At 40.6% G+C, this 26,989-nt stretch overlaps 2 protein-coding genes across 3 annotated transcripts in view; both read left to right on the forward strand.

The window, feature by feature from the left end:
• Positions 1–5,970: 5,970 nt before the first annotated feature.
• TMEM35A (transmembrane protein 35A) lies at positions 5,971–15,926 on the forward strand (the record flags this gene model as incomplete). Its single annotated transcript, XM_082681983.1, has 2 exons — positions 5,971–6,090; positions 15,513–15,926. The coding sequence occupies 2 exons, from the start codon at positions 5,971–5,973 to the stop codon at positions 15,924–15,926; spliced, it is 534 nt and encodes a 177-aa protein (XP_082538109.1).
• Positions 15,927–20,873: 4,947 nt separating this feature from the next.
• Positions 20,874–26,989, forward strand: part of CENPI (centromere protein I) — a gene marked incomplete at both ends in the record, with an annotated part of 42,421 nt that continues 36,305 nt past the window's right edge. The window contains 4 exons of one of the 2 annotated variants that reach the window (XM_082681727.1): positions 20,874–21,109; positions 21,732–21,869; positions 25,967–26,085; positions 26,367–26,474. In XM_082681727.1, coding sequence (XP_082537853.1) covers positions 20,887–21,109; positions 21,732–21,869; positions 25,967–26,085; positions 26,367–26,474 — 588 coding nt within the window. The remainder of the gene's footprint in view (positions 21,110–21,731; positions 21,870–25,966; positions 26,086–26,366; positions 26,475–26,989) is intronic. The other variant, XM_082681728.1, reaches the window with a different exon arrangement.

Genomic DNA, 26,989 nt, shown 5'->3' on the forward strand with positions numbered 1-26,989 from the left:
TGAACCCATTGGACTTGTTTCATAGGGCTGTCTGGAGGATTAAATGGGCTGGTGTATATAATGCACTGTAATGATACAGTGCCTAGCACAGAGCGATCTCTCTCTAGATGGTAGCCAGTAATAAAATTAAGGCATCCCACTTCAGTCTACAGAGCAAGTCCTCAGATTGTGACCCTATGGGAGATGTGGGTGTTGTACCCACTCTTGGGTGGATCTCACAGTCTTTCAATCAGGACTGCTATTACAAGGCAAATGACTCTGCAGAACATCTACTGTACATCACAGCAAACCTCTCCCATAACAAACTGAGGAAATGATGCTTATTTGAATAAGACACAAGTAAATGCAAACCAGAAACAAAGTAACGTTAATAGTCTAAGAGAGCAGCCCACAAAATACCTCAAGGGAATAATAGACCACTTGGGGTTCTCAGACCACACTTTGAGAACCACCAAAAGAATGCGGGATGATCTGTGCTATAGCTGGTCACCTCATTAGCAGTTACCCCAGAATTTCCAGAGCATTCAGGGGTCACAATACAAAAAAACAACCCAGTTCTGTTGCCTAATGTCTCACTAATTTACACATTTATGTTAACTCTTCACTCTCTGTATGTGAGTTTGTGAACCCTTGGGCAGTCACCATCCAGAGACCTCTACAGTTGAAGCAAAAACCTACAGATATTTAAGTGGTAAGATGTAAGGAATGAGATGGATCAAGAACAGAATTTCTCAGGCCCTAAGAGACAACAAAGAGGGCCACCTCTTTGTAGGAACCAGGTATAAGGTCTCAGCTCAGTTTCAACTTCAAGTTGAAAAATCCAGTATTCTATTTCACCTCCAGAGCCAGATAAAGAATATCCATCTCAACCAATAGCCAACATCATGATAAATGATAAAATAGAAGTTACTATAATGTAGTTGTTAACAAAATGAACTTTTGGTTTCAGACCTACCTGGGTTTTATTTTATTCTTTTAAAGATTTTTTTGATGTGGACCATATTTAAAGTCTTTATTGAATTTGTTACAGTACTGCTTCTGTTTCATATTTTGATATTTTGGCCGCGAGGCATGTGGGATCTTAGCTCACAACCAGGGATCGAACCTGCACCCCCTGCATTAGGAAGGCAAAGTCTTAACCACTGGACCACCAGGGAAGTCCCCCTACCTGGGTTTTAAATGCCAGCCCAGGGACATACAGGCATGTGACTTTGAGTAAGTTACTTAATCGAAGCCTAACAATGATAGTTCCTACTTTTTAGGGTTGCTATAAGGAATGAATGAGATTATGTATGTAAAACACCTAGAATGTCATTTGACACATGGTAAGCCCTCAGTAAATGATAGCTCTTTACTAACTTGAAACAAAAGGCAAATACATCCAAATGCCATGATGTGAGTTATGCTGCCGCTGATGTCAGACACTGCTTTGGTGCACAGGGAGAATTTGAGCAGCGGAAGTGCTTAGTAAGAGAAAACACAAATTAACTTGTCAAGTCCTTCCTCTCTCAATAGGAATAGATTCTTTCATAACAATGATTGTTTCCCAGTAGTAACAAGCATTGGCTTTCATGTTTCTTTTTGTGCTCCAAATCATGGTTCCTTGACATGTGGTAAGTGGGCCTCCATTTGTACTCTTGTCCCAGGCCAGGCAAATGTTAGAAGCTGGCCTGTAGCTAACACAGTAAGATGTGAAAAAGAAAGGAGGCATAAGTATTGTAAGGGAGACAAAAATCGTCATTATTTGCAGCTGATCCAGTTGTCGATCCAGAAAACACCCAAGGGAATCAATTGAAACACTCATAGATTTAACAAGAGAGTTCAGAAAAGAGTTCAGCAGAGTGGTTGAATACCAATCAATAGTTTTCCTGTAAGTCAGCAACAACAAGTTAGAAGATATAATGGAGAAAAAAAATCCATTCATGATGACAAAAAAATAGCATAAAATCCATAGGAATAACTTTTTAAAAAATGTATAGGCTCTACACAAAGAAAACAAGGATATTTGTACATCTCTCAGCAACTGGGATTTGAATAAATGGAAACTGATGCCATATTTCTGGATGGGAAAGCTAAATTTTGTAAGATATCAACTTTTAAAATTAATTACATGTTTAATTCAATCCAGTCAAAATTCAAAGTTATTTTACCTTGATAAAGTGATTCTAAAGTTCACCTAAAACAATAAATAGGGGAGAATGGCAAAGAAATTTTAGAAAAAGAATAATAGTGATGGGAGACTTGGCTTATAAGATATTAACATGTATACATAAGTTATAATATTTAAAACATAGTACTGTCACAAGAATCAACAAACAAATCAGTAGGACTGAACAGAAAGCCTTGAGTCTCACCTAGAAAAAGATAAGAACCTGATATACAATAAAAGAAGCATCACAGACCAATGAGGATAGAGTTAGTCAACAATATTAAATGTAAAAAAAGATGAAAGAATAGAACTGCTTTAAGGAAATATAGGCAAATGTTTAATCTTCAGATTGGGAAGAATTTTCTAAGCATAAAAGCAATGAAAAAATCATAAAAGTGTTGTTAGATTTCACTCCATCAAATTTATTGACAAACACAAACTGGAAAAATATTTAAAACATGATTGATGTCATATAGATCTCTTATGAATCAATCAAAAACCACTAACACTCAAAATAGAAATAGCAAAGGACATAAACAGAAGATATACATACTACAAATAAATATATGAAAAAATGTTGTAACACACAAATAATCCACAAAATACAAAATTCTAAATAATGAAATTAGTAAAGATGAAAAATGCACTGATACTCTCAATGCAGATCTGATGTGGTGATGCATATATATTTCTATACTGCTGATCAGAGGGTAAATTTTTTTCCTGGAAAGCTCTTTAGTAATATGTATCGAGTCTTTTAAATATTCATATCTTCTAAATGAATTAAAGGAGCAGCAGCAGCAAACTGAGGAACAATACAGGTTTAAGTTGAGTACCCCAACAGGTGGCAGCCCTGCTCTGGACTTGGGGAGCTGCTTCCCTGCTGGCTCAGTTTCCTCATTCACGAAATGGAGAGAATTAATAGTACTAATCTCACAATACATGCAAGTCACTTAGCATAGTATTTGGCATCCTCTAAGTGATGAGTAAATGTTAGCTGTTATTAAATTTGTATACATATGCATATGTATATATGAAAAATTCATAATTTTGACCTATCCACCTTCTAGGAATTTATCTTAAGGAAAAATTCAGGAATTCAGAAAAGACTGATATACAAGGATATGCAGAAGGAAAAACCATGGAAACAACATCAATATCTAGCAATAGGAGAATAGTTAAATGAATTATAGTATATTCAAATGATGCTGGGGCATTATACAATCATTTTTAAAAGACTGTTTTTGAAGACAGTCTAATGATACAGAAAAATTGCTAACAACGGAAAAAAAGCAGGGCATAAAACTGACTCTATAGTAAGATTAAATTTTGAAAAATAATTTATATATATTTTGTACATAGGTATTTAAGAAAAAGGTCAATTAAAATATTGACCCATCAAAATATTAAGAATGTTTATCTCTGCACACTGGGATAGAGTTATTTTTTCCTTGTAATATTTATTATTCAGTACTTTATACATTTTTATAATTAGTAGAGTTATTCCCATTATCATGTAATTTGAAAGGAAAATAGCATATATATATTTTGATCATTTGCTTAAGTATGTGAATGTGCTTCCCTAAGTACTCATTTTACTGCCATATTCAATGTAGGACATTTGGAAAACAAATTATAAAGACAAACATTTCATTTTGGTTTATTCTTTCCAGTCTTTCTTTTATGTATGAAGAAATTTTCTCCTCTCTAACAAATCCTACTCTCTACTATGCAACAAGCCCATTGGGAGCAGGGTCTATGCCTCATTTATCTGTGTATTCCCTACAGTGCCTAATTCACTTGTATGCACGTTGTAGTCACTCACTAATTTATAGGTCGAATCATAATAAGAAAAGAGTCTGAAATGCTTCCACTATAAGATATAAATGATTGCTAAATCTTAAAGTGTTACCACTCCCCAGGATATTTGCATTTAATTCATCAAATTTTTCCCAATCAAGATATATTAGGATCTGGTGCACAACAGGGGTTGTTCTAGGTACTGTAGGGGATATACAGAAGTTGTTCCTCCCCTTTAAATGCTTATAATCTAAACTAGTTGTGGAGTTGATTAGGAAGGCGGAAGAAGCAAAAAGAGAACCACATCCATTGAGGTATCATTATGTTAGACACTGTGCTAGGCAATTTACGAACATGGAATTCTTACAACAAACCTTTGAGGCAGAATTTTCATTCACATTTTTTTTTTTTTTTGCGGTACGCGGGCCTCTCACTGCCGCGGCCTCTCCCGTCGCGGAGCACAGGCTCTGGACGCGCAGGCCCAGCGGCCATGGCCCACGGGCCCAGCCGCTCCGCGGCACGTGGGATCCTCCCGGACCGGGGCACGAACCCGCGTCCCCTGCATCGGCAGGGCAGGCGGACTCTCCACCACTGCGCCACCAGGGAAGCCCTCATTCACATTTTATAAATGTAGAAATGGAGGCTCAGATAAATGACTTATCCAAGTTCACAGAGTTAGTGGTAGAGCTGGGATTGAAACCCTGGACCTTCAGGGTCTGATGCCAGACTGTTCTCTCTTTCTTAATGAACATTGCCTCTTAAAAAGGTGTGTGTGTGTGTGTGTGTGTGTGTGTGTGTGTGTGTGTGTGCACGCGCACACTGTGTAATTACAGTGCTCGGCAGTATCAGGTAAGTGCCCTATTTACGATGCAAAATATTATACAGAGAGGCAGTAAAGCAATGGATAAGAACCTGGGCTCTGGAAATGACTGCCCAGGTTTGAATTCTGTGTCTCCACTTACTAGCATATATACTCTTGGGCAAGTTACTTAACTTCCCTGTGCCTCAGTGTCCCATCCATAAAATAGGAACTCATATCTAGCTCACAGTGTTGCTGTTAAGATGAAATTAGTTAATACAAGTCAAGGGCAGTGTCTAGCACTTAGTAAATGGTCAATAAATATTGGTTACTATCACAGGAAATCAGAGGAGGGAGAAATCATATCCAGCTAGCAGTGGATCAGGGAAGGCAAAGGAGGTGACATTGAAAAAAAGGCTGAATGCTAATGAAGAGTGATAGAGCAGGGAAAGGGAATGTAGGGGAGGTAGGAAATCTCAGGTTGGATGGGACCATGAGTGGATAGGAGATGAGGGGTGGCAGTGGGAATTACTGGAAGATAAACTTCTGAAGAGAGGCAGAGGTCAAAATGTGGAGGCCCTTAAATGCCAAATTTAAAATTCTGGAGTTAACCACTGGGCAATGGGAGCCATGAAAGGTTTTGGAGGAAGAGGAAGATAAAGCCTTCTTTGGCAGCAATCAAGCTGGACAACTTTGCAGATTTATCCTCGAGTGTTACCAACTGCAGAAACCACCAACTCTGAGGACTAATGTTTTGACTGAGGGAAAGGAAAAGGAGAGGGAAGGGGGGAGGTTGGAAAAGGGGGGTGAATAATTAAAGGACTATACAGATAAAAAGCACTCCTGGTGCGAAGTGATAGAACGGTCTTCCTTAATTCCTCATTGCAGAGGCAGTCCAGGGACTGAACTCGAAGCGTAACCTACCTTTCCCCCATTTAAGACTTGAAGTTTCCACCTCAGTTTAGGACTTCATTTAATATCGAGACTGTGCTTTTGGCCAGTGTGGAGCAAGCGTAGGGCATTAGGACCCAGCGATTGTTGTAGTGAGAGAGGTTGAATCTCGGTCTCTCAATTTTTCCCTCGAGCTCCCTCCTCTCCCTTTGTCATTCTAGCTGCCTGCTGCCTCCGCAGCGTCCCTCTAGCTCTCTCTGTGCTAAGTGCCTGCGCCTTAGACAGGGTGCGCAAAGCAGCAGTGTTAGTCGGGACCTGCCTTGGTGACCCCATGGCATCCCCTAGAACCGTAACCGTCGTGGCACTCTCAGTGGCCCTGGGACTCTTCTTTGTTTTCATGGGGACTATCAAGTTGACCCCCAGGCTCAGCAAGGATGCCTACAGTGAGATGGTAAGTGAAGCAAACGGGTGATGAGGAGCGCACCCCCAAGGGATGGCGAGTACCTCTCCCCTTCTTTCCTTCCCGGTCCATGGTCCCAGCCCTTTCACCCCTACCCCCACCCCTGACCCTCCCTTCTCCCCAACAACTTTGCAGCTGGGAAGGAGCAGCTGGATGAGAGCGATTTCATTTGCAGGCTATGCCGGGAGCAACTGTTTTGGAGCCACTGAATGCCAGTTGGGGGAGGGGTTGCCCAGTGAGTACCCCCACCCCCAAGTAAACCGGAGGGCTGAGACCTGCGTAACACCTGTCATTGGCAGGAGTCCTCCCTTCCTTCCAGCACACCCAAAGTCCCGGCAGCCAGTCTGCAAGTCTGATTCCTTCCCTTGGAGCTAAGAGTTTAGCAAGCTGGAGAGTTTATTTATCTTGGGGAAGAACAAAAGGCAAGGAGGAAAGAGCTGAGGGCGAATGGGCTACTGAAACAAGCAATTTTTAGGGGCGGGGAAGGTATTCCTCATCCCTGGCGGAGAGCCGATGGTGTTCCCCTAGCTGCCTGGGCGTGTGTCTATATCCTTGAGACAAAGCCGACTTGACCCAAATAAAGGTCACCGAGAGCCTGCTTCTTCCCCTTCTCTCAAGGGAGAGCTGGATGTTTTGTTTTATTTTGTTTTGTATATGGGCTAATCTGCAAAATCTGTAAAGTCTGCTTTTCCTCTCCTGCAAAATAGTCCTTAATCCCCACCTTGTCTCCCGTGGATGCCCAGGGCCAGGCCCTCTGCAGGTTTTCCCCTCCGCAGAGTTAGAATCACCTGAAGGTGAATGGCCAAAACATCTCCTCTGCAACCTGGGGGCTGGGCTGCTCTCCACAGTTGGGTGTGAAGAGGACTTGTTCCTATGCTGTGGAGTACGAGGTGATGGCAGGGGATGTTTCCAGCACTTCCGCTCTCGCTTCTCCCCCTGTCACTTTGCCTCTTCATTTCCCCGCCCCAGCTGAAGAGAACCTGCTTCTCATTGCTTTTGCCAGGCTGCCAGTAATGGGAGGGAGCCCATTAATGGGTTCTCAAGGTCAAGAAGGAAAAGAGCTTAGGGGAGGAACAGGAGGGAGAGAGAAGAAAGACAAGAGGGATTCCCCATTAGGGCTAACGCAAGGAGGAATAGCTCCACACGTTGACAGTTGACAGGAATAAATAGCTCTCCTGGAGCTCACTGCGGAGCCTTCCAGAGCCCCTCAACGTGAGCTGCAAGTGGATGGAGTCTGGCAAATTGTAGACGCTCAGAAATGTTTGCAGGCAGCTCTGGCTTCTGTCTCAGGGTTTGAGCTGGTGTTTCCCATGTCTCTCTCACCACAGGATCACCTTGGCGTCGGGGAGGGTGGCTGGGACTCAGGGGCCAAGGTCTAGCCCCAGTTGCAAATCCTAATGTGTTTCTCCTTCCCCCTTTCGCTCCTCCCAGAACATTTGACCAGATGGAATTGAAATCAGGTCAAAATGAGTATCCAAGGCAGCCTGCATTGGGGAGGGGAGGGGAAGTGGGGTAGCAGAAGCCACCAAAGGCAGAGGGAAAAGGTGGAGGGGAATTGCCACTATATTTTTGTCTTGGCAGCAGTAGTTTGGCGTTAGATTATAAATAAATGCATATGCTCTTGCTTTTCTTTCCTTTTCATATATGCATACATTTATATGTTTATGTGTGTGTGCCTTGGGTATATTTAAGCTTTCCCTTGCCTTAGGGACATAGTACCCCTCTTCAGTATACTCCCTGTCTCCCTATATCCTGCTCAGCTGCTTTAGAGGCCTCCCAAGCTGCACCCTAAGTACAGTGTTAGGTTTTGCAGGCAATCCAACTAAGATGGAGTCACCGGGAAGCTTCCTATCAGCTTGGCAGGAGCTCATGAGGAGGACCAGCCACAAATGGGTTTTCAGTAGGTTTCTTCCTAGGGCGTGGAGCTGTCTATTACAGTTCAATGAAAGGCAGAAGAAATATATGACGATTCCATATCATACAAAGGAACATATTTAAATAGGTATAATCTAATACAGCAGTACAGAACCATTGTGTGTGTGTATGTATGCACAATTCCGTGCTTCTGTGCTCAGGGGCATCTGGAGGCAATGGAAGAACTATATCTAGCTGGGAGGTAAACTTCACAGTAGCATGAAGCTTGAGGAGGATTTTCAGACCGCCGTTTTCCAGGGTCCCCTCCTGCATTGAGCATTGGGCCCCAGGCTAGAGATGGCTTTCTGGCATAGGGCCCACTGCATAGTGCCTGGGCCGGCCCAGCTTTATTGTTGAATCCATAGGGAGTGGGGACGATTCAGTTCTAGTACACAGAAGTTGCTCAGTTTATATTTGTTGAGTGGCTGGGTGAATGAATGAGTCATTGTAGCATTGTCTTGGCTTGTCACCACCCTTCAGATTTCTCTGGTTGGCTCTTGATGATGCAGTTCAGAAGCCATTTCTTGCCCAACCAGAGATCAGCTGGGATGACTCTCTGGGATTTTCTGTTTTGCATTTAGGAGTGATTCCTTTGCATTGATGGAGTTAGTCATGTATTGACTGCAGTGGCTTTTTGTATAAAATCTCAAGGTGTTGTTGTTGCTCTTGTTGTTTATTCTTTAAAACATCTCTGTGAGGTAGATTTATTTTTTAAAGTTATGCTTATTTTACTGATGGATAAACTGAAACAGAGCAAGTTTAATGACTTATCCAAGATCCTAGGGTAAGCTGCTGTTGGAGCAGAGATTAGAAACCAAGTCTGTGACTCAGTATTCCCAGTAGAGGAGTCATTAATGGTTACAACTGCTTTTTTGGATGTCAGAACTTACAACCGATTCTTGAAAATATCTGGCACATTTTTTCTCCTTTTTTGGTACCAGTTTAACTGCCCCAATCCCATATTTTGGGGTTTCGTTTTACTTCGAAACCAATTTTTCAAATTTAGAGTTGTTTTTTTTTTTTTGCTTTTCTGTCAACTATTTTTTCTTGTTCTAAAGCCATTAGTGTTATGCTTAGGTATTATCCCCTGCATAGAAAATCACTGCTAAAAACCAGACAAACAAATGACTATGAATTTCTTTCCTGTCTCTACTGGGGAAGTCAGGAAAGGTTAGTGGAAGGAGTACAGACTTTGAGTCATGTAGGTTTGGGTTCAAGACCTGACACTCTTAGTGTCTGTCTCAGTTTCCTCATCTGTAAAATGAGGATAACAACCTACCACAGGAATTTGTTGTAAATATTAACTGAGATTACATATGGAAGCATCTAGTACAGTGTATGAATATGGTAGGTGTTCAAGAAATGCTCTGGGTTGAGGTGATGATAATTGATTCTATTTTACTCAGTGGTTTCCTGACTAATTCAAATGGCCAGTTTAAGGGATTGAAATCAGGCATGTAAAAGAGCAAGATGCTATTTCCTTATGCCATGGTGAACAGACCTCTATGCAGTCAGCTAATATAGAAAACTCCACACTTGCTGCTGGGTAATACACAGTGGATCCCATGCAGAATTTCCGGATGCCTCTCTTGAATAGCCTGTTTGGTATGTGTCACTCCATACCTCCTCCCAATTTAGCAAGTGTCATTATAGAGTACTCTAAATCCCACGTGAATTCAACACGACTGACCACTCCCCTGACTAAATGCCTTCATTAATTCACTTGAAATTGTGAGACAGCACTTACAAATGCTGCTAAGCAGTTTAACATATGAATGGTTGACTTGCTCTAAATTTGGTATTCAGCTCTTTGTGACAGTGGTTCTATCCTGTAAGCACAAAGGGCCACAAATGGAATAGTAAGAAAACACCACAAATCCTGTCACATTGAAGCTAAAGGATTTTGACCATGAGGAAGAGAGGGCAAGTCTCTGACAGGGCAGGTCTCTGCCACTTGTTTGCATCCCCTTATAGGGAAGGTTTGTTGTTGATTTGGATGATTTGCTTATTTATAGTTAAATGCCCTCTGGTATTTCCCCAGGGTTTGTGTAGCCCTAGGAAAATACTCCAGATAGGTTTGGGCAGTTTATTTAATGTCCATAGGCGATCTTTTATACTTCCAATCACACTATTAATTGCTTTCCAACTACATAATAGTTGGAATGATAAGGTAATAATACTAAGATAATAATAATAAGATAGTAATTTACTGATGCTTAGACTGTTCTCTGAGGTGTTACAGTACGTTTATTCCCTCAGAGAGGCAACTGACCCTGAGATGTGAAATGACTTTGCGTAGTTCACACAGCTAGCCATCCTAAGCTAAACTACATTGACATTTGTGCCAGGGAGCTTATAGCCTCTCAATGGCCAACAGCTGTGCTTGTTTCAGAGCGACTTTTGACTGACAGTGGAAGTCAGACCCTTCTCCCCTTAGATGCAATCTGGGAGGGATCCACTTTTGTTAGTAGGACCAGGTTTGCCAGCTTCCTTTTTAGGTGGGCATTATATGACAGTGGAAGGTAGAACTGCTTAAAAGGTGTTTTTCATTCACATGGATATTTGGCAATTAAACATGTGATGGTTTATTATTGCATTTAAGAAATGATCTATGATTCACATATGGCTATTTTTCCTACAGAGATTCAGGAAAATCATACTTGAAACAGTAAATTTTGCAGCACTTATGTAGCCTTTATGATATAAGGTATCAACCAGGCTGAGATTTTTAGCCAAAATATATTTTTGTCAGTGTCCTCTTTTGCTTTCATATAGTTTTTTCCCTGTAAATTGTATTGAAGTATAACATACATACTGAAATGTGCACCTAAGTGTATACAGCTTGAGGAATTTTCAGAATCCCCCTGTGTAACCAGCACCCATATCAAGAAGCAGAACATGACCAGCATCCTAGAAACCTCCCTCCTGGCCCCTTCCGATTACTACCTCCCCAAGGGTAAATCCCAACTCCAACAATATAAGTTAGTTTCACCTGTTTTTGAACTTTATATAAATGGAATTATACAGTATATTAGCTATTTTTTTTCTTTTACTTAACTAGCATAAATGAACTAAAGTAAACCAGTTGTGAGCTGCTCAAGTTTAATGTAATTAATATGAGATCATGGCCCCTGGGGTGTTGTGAAGAATAAATGATAAAAAGAAAAAAGGTATAACTAAAGAAAGGCTCCATATGCTTTTGACTCATGTCTGAATCATATAGTCTCATACTATAAAAACGGACCTGCTTGAATCATTGCTATTATCATTAAAATAATTACTGTGGCTTGCAAACATATGGATTTCTAATTGTGTGTTTCATTAATGATAAAATATGTGTGTGTGGACCTTGGTTGATGCTATGACGTTATGATTCTTTGACCAAATCTCCAAAATGCTCATTTAATTTACAAAAGGGGAAACTGAGGTAATAAAATACTTAGTAATTTTCTGCAAGCAATTTAGGGGCAAAACTAAAATTGGAATTTAGCTTGTCTTAGCCCAAGGATATTGCTAGATGACTGCCTTTGATTAAAGGGGTTTGAAACATTTGACTAAACCCTTCTGTCTCCTGCTTCCTTCCCCTATAAGGAAACTATGGTTTCAGGGTCTGGGCAATGAAAAAGAAACAGACATAACAAAGTGAGCTTCCAGAGCCTTTTGGGAGAGTGACTCAGTCAACTCCCTTTATTCTTACTGTCAGAACAATTAAAGTCGTTAGAGATCTAATTACTATAGACTTAAGACACATGACCCTTCTGTTGTTGGAATTGAGGTGGCCCAGACCAAGTATTGTTGCTGCTGGCAATAGTAGGATACTTTTGATGTCTCTATCCTACTCCACAGGAGAAAGAATAAACGGCTTCCTAGACTGTCAAAACCTCATCCAAGCTTAGTCCCATCTCTAACAAGTTAAACATTCCCTGTCTGGAGTCGTGGAGAATAGATGCTATCTGTACCTACTCAGCTTTGAACTAAAGATTTGATGAAATGGCTTATCCACATGCAGTTTCCTCTTGAGAAAAGAAGGAAAGAGGCAACTGCTGCATAAAAATATCTACAGCCGCAGTTTAAGAGGTTAGATAAACAACTGAAAAAGTAATATGTAGTTAGAGCAAATGCAGAGAACAATGATCACTGAAGTCATAGGAACTTGATTTAGAGACCTGAAATTTGGCCTACAGATTTCACTATAGTATAGATAAAAATATATTCCTAAATGATGGGTGGTTAGCCCTAGGCAAAAAAGGAATGTTTCCAGAAGCCATTCAGTCAGCATCTGGAAATCTTGGCTGTGCACTGGCTGTAAGAAGCTCATCCTGCTTCCTGTGTTCATTATGTCAGAAGGTTACACTTAGGATTTAGGAACTGCCTCTTGGGGAGCTTTGTGTTGCTAATTTTAAAAGGTCCTAGCTTAAAAGTGTTAAGGAAAACTCTTGGGTCTAGATTTCTTTCCCTTATGCCCCCCTGCTACCATCACCAGAGTGTTGAGGGAGAGAGAGTGGGCAGGTGACATCTAGGTTAATAGTGAGAGGAAACTGCCAGATGCCCTAATCCTCGGCTCAGCTCTGCTCCACATGGGTCTAGCTCAGTTCAGCCCAGGGTTTTACTCTGCCTACTGGTCAACCTCTCTCCTAATTTCTCTCTGAAAATCCCTGATTTAACCTAAAATGGGAAGAGGGAGGAAGAACGACTGATACTTTGTGTTTCACTATATGCTCAGGAACAGGTTAGGGACTAGAGGTGAATAAAGGTAAATAAAGACAGGATCTGACAGGGCTAGGATTCGGAAGAGGTGTGAGGCAGTGTTGTGCAAGTGCAGAATCAGATCCTGCCTCTATTTAAAGTTGTGATATTTTATTTGTTGTGGATATTATTTACCTTAATCAATGAGTGTTTTGGTGCCTTCTTAAATTTTACACTCAGGGGACATAGGCTTACTTTATCTTAGTCCCAGCCCTGCTCAGGAAAATGAGGCTCAGAGAGGGCAAATAATTTGCCCAGGGACACCAACTAGAAAATGACAGATATCGGATTTGAAGCCAAGCCTGTTTGAATCCAAATCCATTCTATTTTTTACTAAACCACTGGTCTTGAAACAGTACTCATGAAGGACTATCTTGTGCTACTCATGATAATTAATCCATGAAATAAAGGTGCATTCACTAGAGAAATGACTTAACATTTGTTCCAAACTAGAGTGTGTGAACACTATTCTAAGCACCAGATGCTACTGACAGGTCAAGTTGGCTTTCTGCCTGATTCTTGTAATACTTGTCTTGCATCTGGTGCTTTTGACTATTCTCTTCTTAAAATTTTTGGCCCCTATGACCCCATCTCTCCTGGTTTTCCTCCTACTTTTCTGACCACACTTGCTTCTGTTTATTTTGTGGATTCTCTTCCTCCTCCCATTTTTAAATGTCTGTCACACATTTTCCCACTGTATACATTCTACCTGGGCATACTGATAACTGTCAATTCTGTATCTTTACCCTCTATTATTGAGCTGCCTACTAGAAATCTCCACTTAGGTGTCTTAGAGATACTTCAACTAAAAAACTCCAAATTGAGTTCCTCATTCCTTCCTGCCCCATCCCCCTCTTCTTCTGGATGCATTCTTGACTTCTCCGTTTCCCTCAGTGTCCACATCCAATGAGACATCAATTCCTGTTGATTGTGCATTCAAAGTATCCTTGAGTCTCTCCCCTTCCCTTTATCCTTACTGTCATTACTCTAGTCCAGTTCTCTCACCTGATCTCCTGGCTTCCAAGCATACCCCTTCCAATCCATCCTCCATGCTACTTCCAGAGGGACCTTCCTTAAAAGCAAATTATGTTGTTCCCCTGGCTTATAGGATAAAGTCCAGCTCCACAACGTAACAGTCCATGATCTGATTCATATCTGTCTTCTCTGTCTCATGTCTCACCCTTTCCCCCTTCTTCCCCCAACCTATGCTGAGCTGGGGCAGTGTTCGAAACACACCAGTCTATTTTGTGCTTCAGGGCCTTTGCTCATCCAGCTTCCTCTGCCCTCGATGCCCTTCCTTTATTGATCTTGCAAACATCCGCTCTTCTTTTAAGATTCCACTCTAGCTTTTCTCAGTCCCCATCTAGGGAGATTTGACCACTCTGGTGTGCCTCCACTGTACCTACTACATAGTTTATTTCAGCACCCATAACACTTTATTGCACTTATGTACTTCCATAGCTTTTCTTCTCATAAACTCAAACTTCAGGAAGGCAGGGCTTTTGAATTATTGATGTCTGTGTCCGGAGTACCGAGTACAATGCCTAGCACAGGAGGCACTTAATAAATATTGAATGAATTAACGGATACTTCATGAAAACAAAGTAGTGGGCAAAACCAGAAAGACACTTGATAAAATCTCATCAATTTACTACAAAATGAGGATTGGGTCAATCTGAATAGTGAAAAATATGATTATCTATTACTCTAAGGTCAGTATAATTCTATTACTTTGTAGTATATCCAGTGCCTCCCTTCTCTGTTCCATGATATCTGCCTTTGGGCTACAATTAGACCTTATACAGTACTCTATTATATACCACTAACCGTGCTGCTTTATAATGTTGTTTATGCATCTGTTTCCCCCCACTACACTGAGAACTTCTTGACCCTATCATATTCATCTCTATATCTCCATCACATAATCCATAATAGGTATTCAATAAATGTTTATTGAATTAAAATTAATGAACTTGAACCAGGCTAATCAAAGTAGTGTCTTGTAAAATCCTAGGGATTTATCTCAATGATCATAAGAACGATTTTTGTCTTACCATATTTTAAAGATATATAAGGGGCTAACATTTGCATACATTTAAATTTTTCTGTTTGCTTAGCACACACTTTTTTTATTTTTACAGATTCCACAAATGTAAACTCCAACTCAGCTCTTTTTTGAATTAACACAGATTCCAAATTAGGGAAGTCCAAATTAGTGAGGCTTTACCGCCTTGTCTCATTTTTGTTGGTATTCATATGCATCTGGGTTTGGACAAGGTAGGCACTAGAAAATGTGGATATGGCTAATCGGTACCAGTTTTTATGGGCCCAGTGAATTTTCTTTTAAATTCTTAATGTTGTTTATGATTTATGATCAGAAAAAAAATTTTTTAATAAAAGGTGCTTCCACTGCAGGGGGCATGGGTTTGATTCCTGACTGGGGAACTAAGATCCCGCATCCTGCCCACATGGTGTGTGCCCCCCCCAAAAAAAATTTTTTTTAAACTATAAAGCCAAATTCTCTTACATTTGGTGCTGTTACTAAGGTTTAAATCACAGGGATCTCAACAGATTGCTTGCTTTTTTCCTTAATTACAAGGCTTTTATTTAGGGGCACAGTAAAAAAAGAATATGACACGCTTGGCTGGTGTGGAAAGGGAATGGTGGGGAAGAAGGACCTTGCTTGTGTTTTCTTCATTCTAATGTTAAAACCATGGTTAATGCAGCGATTTCCTTATGGTATTCCACTCTAGAAACGTGCTTACAAGAGCTATGTCCGAGCCCTCCCTCTGCTGAAGAAAATGGGGATCAATTCCATTCTCCTCCGCAAAAGCATTGGTGCTCTTGAGGTGGCCTGTGGCATTGTCATGACCCTTGTGCCTGGGCGTCCCAAAGATGTGGCCAACTTCTTCCTACTTTTGCTGGTGTTGGCTGTGCTCTTCTTCCACCAGCTAGTCGGTGATCCTCTCAAACGCTACGCCCATGCCCTGGTGTTCGGCATCCTGCTCACCTGCCGCCTACTGATTGCCCGAAAGCCCGAAGACCGGTCCTCTGAGAAGAAATCCTCGCTGCCAGGGAATGCGGGGAGTACCGGCAATGTGGGAAATACCGAGGAGCAGCCGTCCTTATATGAGAAGGCCCCTCAGGGCAAAATGAAATTGTCGTAGGAAAGCGGAAGTGCAAAAAAGTGGACCTTCCAGGCAGTTGCCTCCATGACACCCAGGAAGATGTCAGTGTGTGTTTTTCATTTGATTTATTTATCTTGGGGGAAAAGGGACAAATATAACCTACAAATTAATGGCCCTATTGGCTTGTGTACACCTATACCCTAAAATGACCTCCCCACATAGATGTATGTGCACCACCTTTAATCACTCTGGGGCAACTCTCACATCTTGCTGCATGTACATGTATATGGCTAACTATTGAAGTGTATTTGTGAGATGGACTCCAGCAAGCATGTGACTGTGAGATTAAGTGTGGGAAAATGTTACTTACTGTGTGTGTGTGTTTGCGTGTTTGCACACACGTGTGAAGGAGAAGGCTCTGATCTTGAACTAATCCTGCATAGGTATCTTCCCTTTATCGACTGATTCTAGTGAAGGCAGAATAAAATAAATCTCCTATAAAGAGAACGCTACTTACTTCTTGGTATAAAACAAACTATGTATTCCCATGGGATGGAGGAATCCCTCACTAGATTAAGCTGAAAACTTAAACCTACCACTTTAGGAAAAATTTCCTTCAATTTGAGACACTGAGTTACATGTAAAATGAATTAACTTCTACTTTAACAGTTGTTTAAATTGTAAATACTCCATACTGAGTTTAATTAAAATAAGGGAAATGTGCAGTCAATAGATAATCTAATTCTTCAAGTGATAAAATTAGAAGTTTCACCTTGCCTTTGTCGGAGCCCAACCTACTAAGCTCCTTTACTCACACTTGGAAACTGAAACAGTAAACTTTATATCGGACATCTTTTTTGGATTTTCTTAAGCCAAACGCTGCCTCACTTCCACTATTCTCAGCAGCTAACCAGGATTTGGCAGCTGCTCCACTGTTGTGGTTGAGGGAGCGAGGATTAGTCCCGTTAGAAGTCTGTGAATCTCAAACTAGCTGTTCTCTTAAATCATCTGAAATTTGACAGAGGAGCCGTATCCAGTGTTTCTCTGCCAAACAGATTCACTATTCCTATTGAATTTTCACTAAGCTTTGCTAGTGTAAGCAGAGATCCAAGTTACCCCCACAGCTGTCTCTTCTACACCTCTTTATCATTCCAGTGAGTTGAGTTTAGCTGGGGGAAGGACATTTGATATAGGTTAGTTGGATTGAGCAGTATGAAAATTTGCTTTCTTCATTACGTACTGCTGCTTCTCCTTGTTAGATGTGCTTTGATGGTTTTAATATTATTGTGCCAGGGATAGGGAAAGGGGTGGGAGTGTTGTGTGTGGGGGGAGTACAAATTATTGTATTTTCTTCGATATCATTGTTCTTGTTGATTGATACCTCTCTGTCTTATTTCTCTCATTCTTTCAAAATAAAAATTTTTGAAGTTTGGAGGAAATGGTCTGGACAAATAATGAAAATCTGGAAAGAAAGGGTCATGTCATGGGATTCAGGTTGTCTTATTTTTGAGTGGATGAGGGAGGAGAATAAAGAGAAGGGGGAGTACAATAACTTAATATACTAATGAGGTTACTAACTTTCCAATCTCATTTAAGTTTCCTCACACTTCTGTGATGTCAGCACATAAGACAGAAAGCCACAAAATTAGATCTCAATACAATTCCCAGGTTTGGGGAGTTCTGCTTTATTAGGTGATGCCAAGGGAAGGTAGAAGAATGATTTCAGAAATAATTGCAGGTATATTAAGTAAAGATGAACCAGTGTCTCACTATATATGCATCCACAAACTGGCATAAATTCCAGTGCCACAGACTTGTCACATTAGGCAAGTTATTTTACTACTCAGGGCCCCAATTTCATTTACAAAAATAAGAGGATTGAAGGCTTAAAATTCTTTCCAATTTACATTTGAGTATGAAATGATTATTAAAAAATGACTCGAGAAATTTTCAGTTTTACTAGATAGGAAGATCAGCTATCATAGTAAATATTGAACACTCAGTTCTCATACATGATTAAATATGATTTCTTGAAAGTACTTTGAAAACAATGTAAGATGTGGTAAATAATCATTTTTTGCTGTAGTCTTTCCCAAATACATCAACTTAGTCTGATTCTTCATCTCTCCCCAAGATTGCAAAGTTTCCTCCCACACTTCTATTTTTATTTATTTATTTTTTTGCGGTACGCGGGCCTCTCACTGTTGTGGCCTCTCCCGTTGCGGAGCACAGGCTCCGGACGCGCAGGCTCAGCTGTCGTGGCTCACGGGCCCAGCCGCTCCGCGGCATGTGGGATCTTCCCGGACCGGGGCACGAAGCTATGTCCCCTGCATTGGCAGGATTCTCAACCACTGCGCCACCAGGGAAGCCCCCTCCCACACTTTTGCCTATAGTTTATGGGTATATTTTCGCCTCAAAAAATCAGTGAGAGTCATTAAATTTTTATCTTTCTTCTCCAGTTCCTACTCTAGTAAGAGACTAAACTAGGGACTAAGTTCAGGTCTCAGACTAAGCCCTTGCTGCTGTTTTAGCCAGTTTCTTTAAGGTCCATCGATTCCTCAAAGTTAGGAATCTTTACTTGTTGACTGGCCGGCTACCTACAAGATGCCACATCTGGCTCAGGATATACGTTTCCAGCATACTCTAGAAGGTATGCGTGCCCATCCTCGGTAAAAGGAGGGCAAATTCAGCCGCCGTCCTTTCCTCCCACCTCCTAGCGACAGCTTCAGAGGTGTCAGACCCTTTAACCTAATTCTCTTGCCCAACATGGGAGAAGCAGCTTTAATTGAGAAGTTTGCAGTTTCATATTTTCCTACAGATTCAAAGCCCGACATTTGGGGTCAATCTGAGCAAATGGATCACTGTAATTGGTCTTGTTAAACTCAAGAACCGAGATACTAATTGTTCCGTTTTAGGCACAGTGACGAATGGGAACAATATTAGAACAGTGGGAACATCAGCCAATCGGCTGATTTCAGCAGCAACTGCCCGCTAGCCGGGCGTACCCGGGCCTGGCGGGTGTGGCCGGCGGCTCTGCGGAATTGCGTTTGCGTCAGCGTGGGCGCGCGCGCCGCCTCGCGCCATTGAGCTGTGACCCAACCAATCAGGCTTCAGCAGAGCGCGCGGCTCCGCCCTGAAGCCCCCTGTGTCGCCTCGGAAGCGCATGCGCGGGGCGGAGCCCGCTCATTTGAATCCGGGAGGTGACGTTTGGACTCCAGAGGCTTTGGGACTGAGGAGTATTTTAGGTGAGGTGCTTTTAAACACCGGGCAAAGTGGGAGCCCCGAGGCCGAAGGGAATCAATCTCCTGACTTCTGAGTAAGACTGTCCTACAAGGTGTCGGGTTTTCCCCCAGAACGGGAATCTGCCCAATGGGTCAGTTGTCGCGGCCAAGTTCGGTCCTTGCTGGGGCAGGCTGTGAAAGGGGGTCCTTGGGGAGCGATGGGACGGTTCCACTGGAAAGGGCCAGAAGCTGCTCGCCCGCCCTTCTTTCGTAGGACCCTAAAAAACAACTCGGAACCTGGAACCTCTCGGTGGGTTAGACATGCATATTGCTCTTCTGCTCCAGCCTCATCTGTTCTAGGGAGGTGGGGTTGAGTGTCATTACGACCATTCCCTTAGTTTTTCCTATTTGAAGCCCAAAACTTAGAATTCATTCTGGCTTCCTCTCTTTCTTTTTCCCTACATCTAATTCCTTTATTACGGCCTTGCCCAGTCTCCTTCCAAAACATTTCACAAATACCATCATTTTCTACCTTTCCTACCATTTACACCTTAGGCCAGGTTCAGATTGCAGTCATATCTCTTCTGGACTTTTGCTAGACCCTTTTAATTGTCTGTTTCCACTCCTGCACCCCTAACATTCTATTCTTCGTACTGCAGCTAAAATGATCTTAAAACATAAATCAGATGGTATCACTCCCCTCTGTAACAGTCTTCCCTTCCCCCATAGTTGCCTATGACACTTAAAAACCAAATTCCTTGTTCTGGCTTACAAGCCCCAATATAGCAGTCGCTGTCTGCCTTTTTGACTTCGTCTCCTACTACTCTGTACCTCTTTCATGCTACTACCCCCACCGACCCTCGCCTCTTACTGGTGTTGTTGCTGTTTCTTTAACACACAGAGCTCTTGCTTTAAGGTCTTAGCATATCTTGTTCTTTCCTCTCCATGAAATACCCTTCCACCAGCTCTTAACATGGTTGGTTCCTCCTGGCATTCAAATCTCAGCTTACAGTTCACATCAGAGAGGCATTCTCTGAACACTTATTCCAAAGTAGCTTCTCACCCCCACCTCTTTTCTATGACATCACTGTATATTATGTTCACTATTATTTACTTATTTATTGACTCTCACAGCTCCTCTTCACTCCACCCCCATAAGTTTCATGAGAGCACAGACCTTGACTGTTTTGTTATTTTATCCCTGGTGAGTAGAATTGTGCGTGGCATATATTGTAGATGATGCTCAGTAATTATTTATTGAATAAGTGAATTATCGGGGCATGTTTCTGTTCTGAGAATCCTTAGTTTGGCCACCAGTTTGTCTTTAACTTAGCACTGACAAAGCAGGCAGTATTAAAGATTAAAAGCAAAATCAAGGCAGGGTGGAGAAAAATAGGAGCGGAGAAAGTAACATTGAGTTCATGAGATGGATTAGTTTTGGACTCACTTATGTGATATAGCCCTTTTAAGAGAATTTGTTATGTTGCCTGTACTCTTACTGTTTTTTTCCCCTCACAAGGCCGGCTAGTGAATGTTACCTTTGGAGAGTCATTTCTGTTCCTATTTAGGTCAAGGGCTTTTTGAGAAAGTTAACCTATAGCTTTTGTTGCCTGGATTGCTGTCAGTTTTTTTATTGTGTACTTGTATGCTAGGTCCTCTGTACTAAATGTGGGAATACAGGCATGTGTGATCCCTGTCTTTGTGGAGTAAAAAGGGAGGGACAGTTTGGCTGGTTAATGGTAACTTGACACTTGTTTCTGTATAGAACACGTGCAGTAATGTCACTTCAACGGAAAGTTAAGAACTCTCAGGCACGAAAGAGGACTTCACAAGGTAGTAATAGCTATCAGACTACACTCTCAGCCTGGAAAGTAACAGAGGACCTAAGTGACTCAAAGAGCATCTCGAAACATGGACAAAACAATCCAGTGGAAGATTATGAACGTGCTGATGATCAAGCAGAAGGCGCTCTGCAAATAGCACTGACATACTTTGAGAAAGGTAAGACAGATTGTTTTCCTTATGTTAAGTCCTATTCCTTTAAAAATATTCAGACTTTTTTTCTTAAGGATTTTTAAAGGAAAGCATATTTTTGCTCATTTGTGATTTTTGTTTATTTAATGGACATTTATTGAGCACTTACTACGTATCAATATGCTAGGTACTAGGGATATAGCAACAAAGCATGTTCCTGGCAGAGTGGTTTCCAAACTGTTACACATTGGGATTTCCCGAGAATCTTTAAAACCCACTGGTACCTGGCATCCACTCTTAGACTTTCTGATTTTATTGGTATGGGATACAAGCTAGGCATTGGAATTTTTTAATGGCTCCTTAGGTGATTCCAATGTGCAGCAAAGTTTGGGAACCACTGCCCTAGTTTTTGAAACAGCTTAGTCTAAGTTCAGTGCTTTTAGTTAGTTTAGAGCAGAGAAGCCAGGGCAGGATTCAGTTTTCCTGCTTTGCTGTGAAGTACTCAAGGGTTTTAAAGGCTTTGAAGGGTTTTTAGGAAGACATCTTTTACGTAAAGCTATTCCTTTGAAGAATCCTAATTTGTAACTGTTGAGGCTGAGGAGTGAGAGAGTTTTAAAATCCTCACTATTTAATACTGTTCCTCTTCCAGGTTCCATTAAAACTTCACAGAGTAAAGATAAAACCTTGGAGAAACACTTGAAAACTGTGGAAAATGTGGCATGGAAGAATGGCTTAGCTCCAGAAGGAATCGACATTCTATTAAATGTGGCACTCAGTGGCAAATTTGGTATGTCAAGGGGATAAATTTTTCAGTTTGCTATTTGTTTTGCCTTTCAGACTTTGAATTAGATTGTTGATTGGAATCAGCTGCAGTTAAAGAACTATATATTTTCCTATTCTCTTCATAAAACCAATCTGATAAGATTATATCAATAAGATGGGCCTTTCTTGTGTTCAGACTACCTTATGAACTAAAAGTTTCTATGTGCATATGCTGAAAATGGCTAGTTATCACATATCTTTACAAATAAAATGGGCCTCTCACTGTTGTGGCCTCTTCCGTTGCGGAGCTACAGGCTCCGGATGCACAGGCTCAGCGGCCATGGCTCACGGGCCCAGCCGCTCCGCGGCATGTGGGATCCTCCCGGACCGGGGCACAAACCCACGTCCCCTGCATCAGGCGGACTCTCAACCACTGCGCCACCAGGGAAGCCCCAATAAAATGAATTCTTGTCACCAAATACATGGGAGCCATTTTTAGTATTTCTCTTAGGAAGGATAGATAATAATTTAAATAGTGTTGCCAGAAGGCACATTAAGAGATCACTTGGTCTATTTTATTGCCTTTAGGTTCACTTATCTATGGCAAGTCCCTGTTGATACTGTCTCCATTCCAGTCTCTGTGGCCTTAATAGTCAAGATGCTTTTTCTTTTGTGCCAATGCTTCCTTTTCTGTTCTAAGTTCATTTGTAATGGCAGTGGGGGGAGATTCTTAGAAAGAAATAATATCTGTCCATTATTCTTTTTACTTGAGAAGAACCTTTTTACCTACCCTCACCCAAATTTAGACTTAGAGAGTATTTTAGCCCTTGAACATTCTCATTTTAAAGGTGAGGAAACTGAAGCCCAGAGTGGTTAAAGAGATTTGCTTAATCTCAGAGCTAGAACTGGGGAACTCAGATCTCCTAACTCCCCTTCTAGTGTTTATGCTGCACCACACTGCTACTGGGTTTTCTCCTTTTTTTTTTTAAATTAAGACACCTATCAAAATTGAATACTTTATATACCATTTTCTAGCCCTTGCATATTGGGTTCCTTTGTGCATACCCTATCATGTTTGCAGGTGTGTGTGTGTGTGTGTGTGTGTGTGTGTGTGTGTGTGTGTGTGTGTGTGTGTCTGAGAGAGAGAGACAACACATTACTAGCCAAATTCAGTATATGACTTCCAGGAATTTTAGTTCTCTATATTTTAAAAAAATTTTATTTATTTATTTTTGTCTGTGTTGGGTCTTTGTTGCTGCGTGCAGGCTTTTCTCTAGTTGCGGCGAGTGGGGGCTACTCTTCGTTGCAGTGCACGGGCTTCTCATTGCAGTGGCTTCTCTTGTTGCGGAGCATGGGCTCTAGGTGCATGGGCTTCAGTAGTTGTGGCACGCGGGCTCAGTAGTTGTGGCTCATGGACTCTAGAGCACAGGCTCAGTAGTTGTGGTGCATGGGCTTCGTTGCTCCACAGCATGTGGGATCTTCCTGGACCGAGGCTCAAACCCATGTCCCCTGCATTGGCAGGCGGGTTCTTAACCACTGTGCCACCAGGGAAGTCCCTAGTTCTCTATTTTTACCTGATTAGTTCTCTTTGTTTTCCTACAAAGTTAAATTTGACCTAATAAAATTGGTCTTCTTCTAAGTGGTTTCAGATTGGTTTTGACAAATTTCTAGGAATTCATATTTAACTGATTAGTGTTTATCGAGAACAATTCTATCTATCCCTTCTCCCCTTAAAACATGTATAGAATGTACAGATGTTTTCTATTTTGGAATTTCTCTTTTCTTTTTTGATATCTCAGAAATTAATGTTTAGAAGGTTTTTGTGATGTTTGCCAGGTCTTATTGCAAATGCATGCATGTTTCAAAATGCATGCCTCAGAGTTAGAAACTTGTATGTAACAATTTAAAAAATAATCTCTGGCTTTCTAGTCTAATTTCGTTTTTCTGTTGAGCTGGAATTTGGTGACATTATATGTAGCCTCATTAATTGCTTTTCTCCTTTTAGTTATTTCTGTGATATCCACCATCACTACCAGATCTTTATATGTAGCTCTTTTGCTAAGTTGAAATACATATTGAGGGGCAGGTGTGCTAGAAATGTCATAATTAGGTACAAAGGGACTTTGGACTCTTTAGTAATTGAAAAGTCACTGGGAAGTAAGAATAGAGTCTATATTGAATTCTCCCTTTGAATTTGGTACATGTGTAAAGTGTTAGCGGTCAGACTGTTGTAAACTTTACAAGGGTTGGGGGATGGGAGTAGGGGAGAAGAGAGGAGTAAAAACAAGATACCATGAGACTGGAAAGCAGAGATTTTTATTCTTGTGATTCATTACCTGCCATCACTGCTTCCTTTCTTCTCCACAGAATGATGGGGTAGGAATTGATGAGATATATTGAAGTTATGTAGGATATATAAATCTAGAGATCTGATGTACAACATGATGACTATAGTTAGTAATATTGTATAGAATACTGGAAATTTGCAAGAGAATAGATTTCATGTGCTCTTACCACACACAAAGAATGGTAACTATGTGAGGAGATAAAATGTTAATTAACTTGACTGTAGTAGTCATTTTATTATATATAGGTATATAGTATCTGCCGGGTGTTGGTTCCAGGACCCCCTGCGGATACAAAAATCCTAGGATGCTCAAATCCCTTGATAAAATGGCGTAATATTTGCATATAACCTACACACATCCTCCTATATACTTTAAATCATCTCTAGATTACTTATAATACCTAATACAATGTAAACACTATGTAAATAGTTGTAAATACAATGTAAATGCCACGTAAATAGTTGTCTTGTGTGGCTAATTCAAGTTTTGTTTTTTGGAACTTTCTGGAATTTTTTTTAAACGAATATTTTCTGTCTGTGGTTGGTTGAATCCACAGGTGCATCTTATCCATATCCATATGGATATGGAGGGCTGATTATATCATATCATCATGTTGTGCATCTTAAATATATACAGTTTTTATTAAAAAAATAAGAGGTCTACACTAGTAGGAAAAGAAAAGATGTATAAGATGTTTCTGAGAATGCTACTTGCAGGCGAAGTTAAGAACAGTGTTATCTTGGTGAATGGATGTGATCACCGTGCTATAATGCATGTAAGACAGCGTTTAAAGACCTGTATGTTTCTAAGAATGCTACTTGTGGGAGAAATTGAGAACAGTGTTATACTGAATGGATGTGATTACCACGCTATAATACCTGTAAAACAGTGGTTAAAGACACATGTATCCAAGATATTGTTGAGGCTTCTACTTGCATGAGAAGTTGAGAACACTGTTTTTTCCAGTGAATGGTTGTGATCACCACTGTATAATGCGAATAAAACAATGTTTAAATACAAAAAGAAATTGATGATATACATGTATATTTAATTATTGAAGCCTTAATAAGCAGAAGTTGACATAGGGTATACACAAAACTACTTGCAAACTCACTTCTATTAGCAGATGGGAGGATAGCATAGAAGCCAAGAGAGTATGATGGAAAGACTGGACCAATATAGAAAGATATTACTACCAGCTAATAGTATAGTTGTTTGATTCTGCTATCCTTCCCACTTTTGGGGGGGGAATGGAGACTAGAAATATATCTATTTATTCTTAAATGTAGCAGCTCATGCAAGATATCTTAGAGTAGCTTTAAATAAATCAGAATCTATTATGCCATTTTAAAAAGTCCTTGAAATTTTCCTAGGAGTAAAAGACTTCTTTTGAGGTGTAATTCACGTACCATAAAATTCACCCTTTTGAAGCATACAATTCAGGTTTTTTTTTTTTAGCATATTCATAGAGTTGTGCAACCATCACCACTATCTAATTTCCATACATTTTCATCATGCCAAGAAGAAATCCTGTACTCATCCTCCCTTGTTAGATAAAAATATTAGAACCAAAGAATTTGCTTTATAGTTTATATTAAAAGTTAAAGGTACATTTTTGTTTCAAACTATGTTTTATAATGATGATAAGAGATATTGAATATTATTTTATTGCCTTCAATGTGAAGTGAACTTTTTAGGACTAAGAGTTAATAATAGTAAGGAAACAGTCAAGATCCCAAAATGTAGTTTGATTTAGAGTTTGTCTGCTTTCCAGGGAGTGCTGTAAACACTCGGATATTCAAGTGTATGATTCCAGCAACTCTAATATCAGAAGATTCTGTGGTTACGGCGGTCTCTTGGCTTTGTGTTGGCAAGTGTTCTGGTAGCACCAAGGTAATCTTTTTAAACACTTTGATGGTAAGTCCTTCAGAACTACTTAAGGGCTGGCAAGGAAGAGCCACTTATGGAGTAATGGCAGTGGCCTTTTGTGCAAAGCCTGTAGTTTTGGAACAATGTAGCTTGATGCAAGGAGTCTGTTCAAACAGAAATTTTTACTGAGAGATAAAATTTATTATCCTTCTTTGTGCTAGAGGCTTCTAAAACAGCCCTGAGGGGGAAATTAAGCTCTCTGCAAGTTATATTTCTCTAAAGATAAGCATTTTGTCTCTCAATAGGTACTTTTTTATCGTTGGCTGGTTGCAATGTTTGACTTCATTGATCACAAGGAGCAAATTAACTTACTCTATGGCTTCTTTTTTGCTTCATTGCAAGATGATGCACTGGTAAGTAAAAATTGGACAGCATCATGCATCGATCAAATGGTACGCGCTTGTATATCGATGCACCATATGTGCTTCAAAGTGCCACACCACTTTCCTTACTTATTTTAAAATATATGAAACACATAGAAAAGTATAAAGAGTAACATAAAAAACATCTTTACACCTGTCTCTCAGTTTAACAAATAAAATTTTTAATGCATTTGCTTTATATCTTTTTTAAGGAAATAATTGTAACAGATAGAATTGAGTTCACATTGGAGTCTCTTTGCTGATCTAGAGCAATGATTGCCACCTTTTCCCTTTTAAACCACTTCAACAGGGTCCTTTGAGTCACTTATTGTACAGTTTCTTTTTTCTTTTTTTTAACATCTTTATTGGAGTATAATTGCTTTACAATGGTGTGTTAGTTTCTGCTTTATAACAAAGTGAATCAGTTATACATATACATATGTTCCCATATCTCTTCCCTCTTGCATCTCCCTCCCTCCCACCCTCCCTATCCCACTCCTCTAGGT

This window comes from Grampus griseus (genome assembly GCF_964374135.1).
Source record: "Grampus griseus genome assembly, chromosome: X".
NCBI lineage: Eukaryota > Metazoa > Chordata > Mammalia > Artiodactyla > Delphinidae > Grampus > Grampus griseus.